The 4226-nt window shown below is 38.0% G+C and overlaps 1 protein-coding gene across 1 annotated transcript; it reads right to left on the bottom strand.

Moving 5' to 3' along the window:
* Nucleotides 1-774: 774 nt before the first annotated feature.
* LOC112004379 (G-type lectin S-receptor-like serine/threonine-protein kinase LECRK3) lies at nucleotides 775-3767 on the bottom strand. The gene has a single exon (XM_024036616.2). It carries the CDS (start codon nucleotides 3407-3409, stop codon nucleotides 1013-1015), a length of 2397 nt encoding a protein of 798 aa, XP_023892384.1. The 5' UTR covers nucleotides 3410-3767; the 3' UTR covers nucleotides 775-1012.
* Nucleotides 3768-4226: the final 459 nt, after the last annotated feature.

Below are 4226 nucleotides of genomic sequence, written 5' to 3'. Positions count from 1 at the left end.
TTTAGAAAAAAAAAAAAAAAAAAAACATGTAAAAATATAATATTATATATAGTTAAACAGAACCTCATGTTCGCGACTTTGTTCACAAACACATTATTATATTTGAACTTAGTGCATTTAATAGTCGAGTCTAAACTTAGGCTTGAGTTTGGGTTATTTGCTAAATAAAAAAACATAAAAAGATCTTTTCTCGAGCCGAATTTGAATTGTTTATAAACAACTTAGTTTATCTATAGTCTTAGGACCACAGACAAGTTGTCGTAAACCTTTACCAAGCAACACCAACTTGATAATATTGTGTTTATCTTTCTTTCAATACAAATAAAGAGAACAAATAAATAAAAGCTCTCAAAAGTTAAATAATATATAAATTCTTAAGTTTACATTGTCCAAAGTTCACTAAATTGAAACCTTCAGGTCCTAATCAGTGAAGAAAAAAAATCCATACCATCCCACATTTTCCTTTGGGTCAGGGTCCAGATCTCTCTATAAGAAACTGTCATTTTGATCTTGCTAAATCTTGCTGGATTTCGACTTAGGAATGCTTGAAAATAACTTCAACTGAAAAAATATGTCAAAGATTGTTGCTCGAATTAAGTCTTAAATCTAGTCGCCAATAATTCTTACAGTCCAAACCTTGTCAATTGGAATTCCTAAAATCAATAAAAAGACACTCCCAGGGGTTTTGTTGGCATTAAGTGTTGGGTTTTGTTTTAGTTTTGTTGTGGACTTGTGGTTCAATACTCTAATAAAAAAGAAAAAAAATTTCAGTACTAAATGAAAAATTTTTGTCTATCACTCCATTTCTGTGAGATACAAATTTTATATAAAGAATTAATTGACCTACAATAGTTGCCATTTTATTGAGATAGTCTTGAGATATACAAAAACTTATTTGACACTCATGAGCACACCATTCCTAGATATTTCTTGACTTACCAATCTGATAATGTCAACAATTTAACATGCACGAGGCCTTAAACAACCAGAAGAGTACTTTATATTAAAGGATTTACATTGAACTGATAAATGAGGATGGATCTGGAGGAACTGAGACCTCAACAGCTCCTTCCATCATTTGTACCACTTTCTTCATTGTTGGCCTTAGTGATGGATCCTCTTGGATGCACCACAGTGCAATCATCACATATTTCTCCATTCTCTTCTTTTCACTTAATGCCTCCTCATCATTCTCCACTAACAGCTCCAGTTTCCTGTCTTTAAAGCAATCATAAGCCCAGTCAGCTAGTATCATCTGATCCTCATCTTGTGCCTCTGCTTCGAAACTCCTCCTGCAGCAAATGAGCTCTAGGAACAAAATGCCAAAGCTGTAAACATCTACCTTAACTGTAACAGGCATGTTTCTAAACCATTCTGGGGCAACATACCCTTTAGTGCCCCTGATTCTAGTAGTAGTTCGACTCTGGTCTGTTTTCAAAAGCTTGGCTAATCCAAAGTCAGAAATTCTAGCTGTAAAAGAGTCATCCAAGAGAATGTTTTGTGGCTTGATGTCGCAATGTATGGTTTGGGTGCTGCACTCTTCATGCAAGTAACAGAGGCCTCTTGCAGTTCCTAAAGCAATTCTCATTCTTTGATACCAATTTGGCTGTGAACCGCCAAAGAGGAAGCTTGCTAGAGAAGCATTACTCATGAATTCATATACAAGAAGCTGATGCTGCCCCTCGTTGCAGAATCCTAGCAGTTGGACCAAATTTCTGTGGTTTGTTCTGCCAATAGCCCTCACTTCAGCTGTGAACTCCATGTCGCTTTCTCTCACCATATTATTCAATTTTTTGACTGCAACAGGGTACCTATCCTCAGATTTTAGAACCCCCTTATATACTGTTGCAAAGGAACCACTCCCCAACTCTTCCTTGAATCCATTTGTGGCTTCTCTTAGCTCCTCATAAGTGAAGCTTGGCAAGTTCATGCCTGCCATAACTGGGTTTAATGGCTTCGAATTGTTAAAACGAAAAACAAGCAAAAAGGCTGCCAAAAACAAGAGTAAGTTAAGAAACACTGAGCTGCTTAAGAGTACTGATCCAATGAGTATCAGTGTTGAATGATCTTTCTTCTTTGAATCTGGACATGAAGGCTTAAAAGTAGAATTGTCTTTTCTTATTTTGATTAGAGCTATTCCTCCAACACTGGAATCCATCCTCCCATTTGAGACAGGGAATTTCTTCTTCCAACACTCCCCATTTCTGAAAATAGCAACAGCGCAGAAACAATCCTCCAGGCAAGCTTTCCTGCACCAATCCTCAGTTTGGCCTTGAAAGTGCTCATAATCAGATAGGGGCCAATCTGTATTCTGCATGGGCTGAAAATAGAAAAGATCAGTTTCTGGCAATGCTTTATCACAACTTTGGTGAAGAAAGTTTGGTTTGCATCCCTTCATAACATCATCTGGATCAACAAAGGTGTATCCATCTGGGCATTGGCAATTTGGTCTTTGATCATCTCCTAGTTTGCAGTAGCTGTTGAATCCACAAGCTCCACCACCTGTGCCTTCAATAATATCCTTGCAGATATTAGAAGGTATGAAGGTTGACAAAGAAGACCAGGCCATAGGCCACCTTCTGATAATTGAATTATTAGTGCTGCTTTTTGGGTAGACATAATGCCTTAAAACACCATCATATTCAAGAATTGCTCTCTGATAGAAGTCCTGTGTGGAACCAGCATTTGATGTTATAGAATTAACCGTGCTTCCATTTTTTGCTATAAGGTATATAGAGCCAGACCGATTGAAGACCACCTGATAGCCACTGCCTAAAGTTTTACTTGACCAATAAGCTGAATTAGAAGAATCCAAGGGGAAAGCTCTAGTTTCAAGCACAAGATTTCCATCTGATTGCAGCGTAAACTGGAACCTTCCATCGGAGTAATTCCTTTCTGAGTAACGAGCTACAAGTTTGCTGCCCTGATTCATTGTCCGTGAAGGTAATATTGTATCAGTTGGATGATCAAAACTCTCCCACCAAAGGCTAGAATCCTGGCTTACTAGCACAAAGTTTCCACTATCAAGCATGGCTGCATAGGCAACTCTTGAACCGACTGAGTCAACTTTCCATATCTCATTGCCTGTTGGGTCATTGAGAACAAATTTGCCATCTTTGGTAAGCTCAACTTTGGATCCTCCTGGCACAAGATTATCTCCATTGGCTGACCAGACAATGGTTTTTTCAGGGATTTTGTTGAACCAGATGGCAAGTAGATAGCCTCCCTTTCCAATTTGTTGGAAACCAAAAGCAAATTCACCTTTAGGAGCTGCCCAGTAAGTGTCCTTGTTGTCTGCAGTGAGAAATGAACCTAAAGATTGGTTTTTGGATGTTTGGGCCCTGGTGAAATACGGCAGCAATAGAACAAGAAACAATAAGGAGAGAGGATGTGGTAGTGCTAAAGGCATAGTTTGAAGTGTATTTCCAGGAAATTAGTATAATTGATAAACTGAACAATGATAAATCTCCTGGACTACATCCTATTGCTGTCAGCCATAGGAGGAGCCAAGGAACATTTCGTTATAGCAAAAGCTGGCCTTGTGCCCAATATTTTCTATGAAGACTGTGAAGAGTGACTTTACTGTGCTCTACTAATAAGGTTTTCTTCATTGAATAATTCTTGATGATTCACCGTTCTTGAACTGTCTGGCATCCTAGATTCTTAGAAAAAATCTTCTCAAAAAAGGAAAGAGAAAAAGAAGACAACTGAAAAATCAACTGTGGTCCAAAATGCATACTTTTAAGCATTAGATTACTTTAAGGTCAGTGTATATACCCCTTACAGTCAAACTGCATGACCTCTAGAGAGCAGATATATGGTCCTACGGGATAGTATTGTAAAATAGTGTAATTGGTACCATGTTTGTCGTTGGGAATGGGATTGTTTTGAATAGTTGGCAATCATCCATGAAAGCAAGCTTGTATTACGGGCAAATGTTACCCTCTAATCATGGTATTTGTCACAAAGTCATTTGATGGGACCTAGATTTCTATACACGGGTAATTGATACCTCTGGCATCCGGTATATGCATCATTCTCTACATGGTGTGTGGGTTTCCCAGTTGTGTCCAACCTACTCGCAATGAGAAAGAGCATATATCTTATCCTTGAGATAACTTCATTTCATCTTCTATGTGACTACTTGATGTACCCACAAATTAGTAATTTTTCTGACCATTGTACTCATCATAGTTAGAATTGCTTGACCATTCTCCACAGGTCAA

Source organism: Quercus suber, unplaced genomic scaffold (assembly GCF_002906115.3).
Source record: "Quercus suber isolate HL8 unplaced genomic scaffold, Cork oak 2.0 scaffold_190, whole genome shotgun sequence".
NCBI classification, from domain to species: domain Eukaryota; kingdom Viridiplantae; phylum Streptophyta; class Magnoliopsida; order Fagales; family Fagaceae; genus Quercus; species Quercus suber.
This window is presented reverse-complemented; position numbering and strand designations above follow the sequence as displayed.

Coding starts and splice junctions, on each gene's coding strand:
- LOC112004379 (XM_024036616.2), bottom strand. CDS start 3,409: ATGCCTTTAGCACTACCACATCCTCTCTCCTTATTGTTTCTTGTTCTA.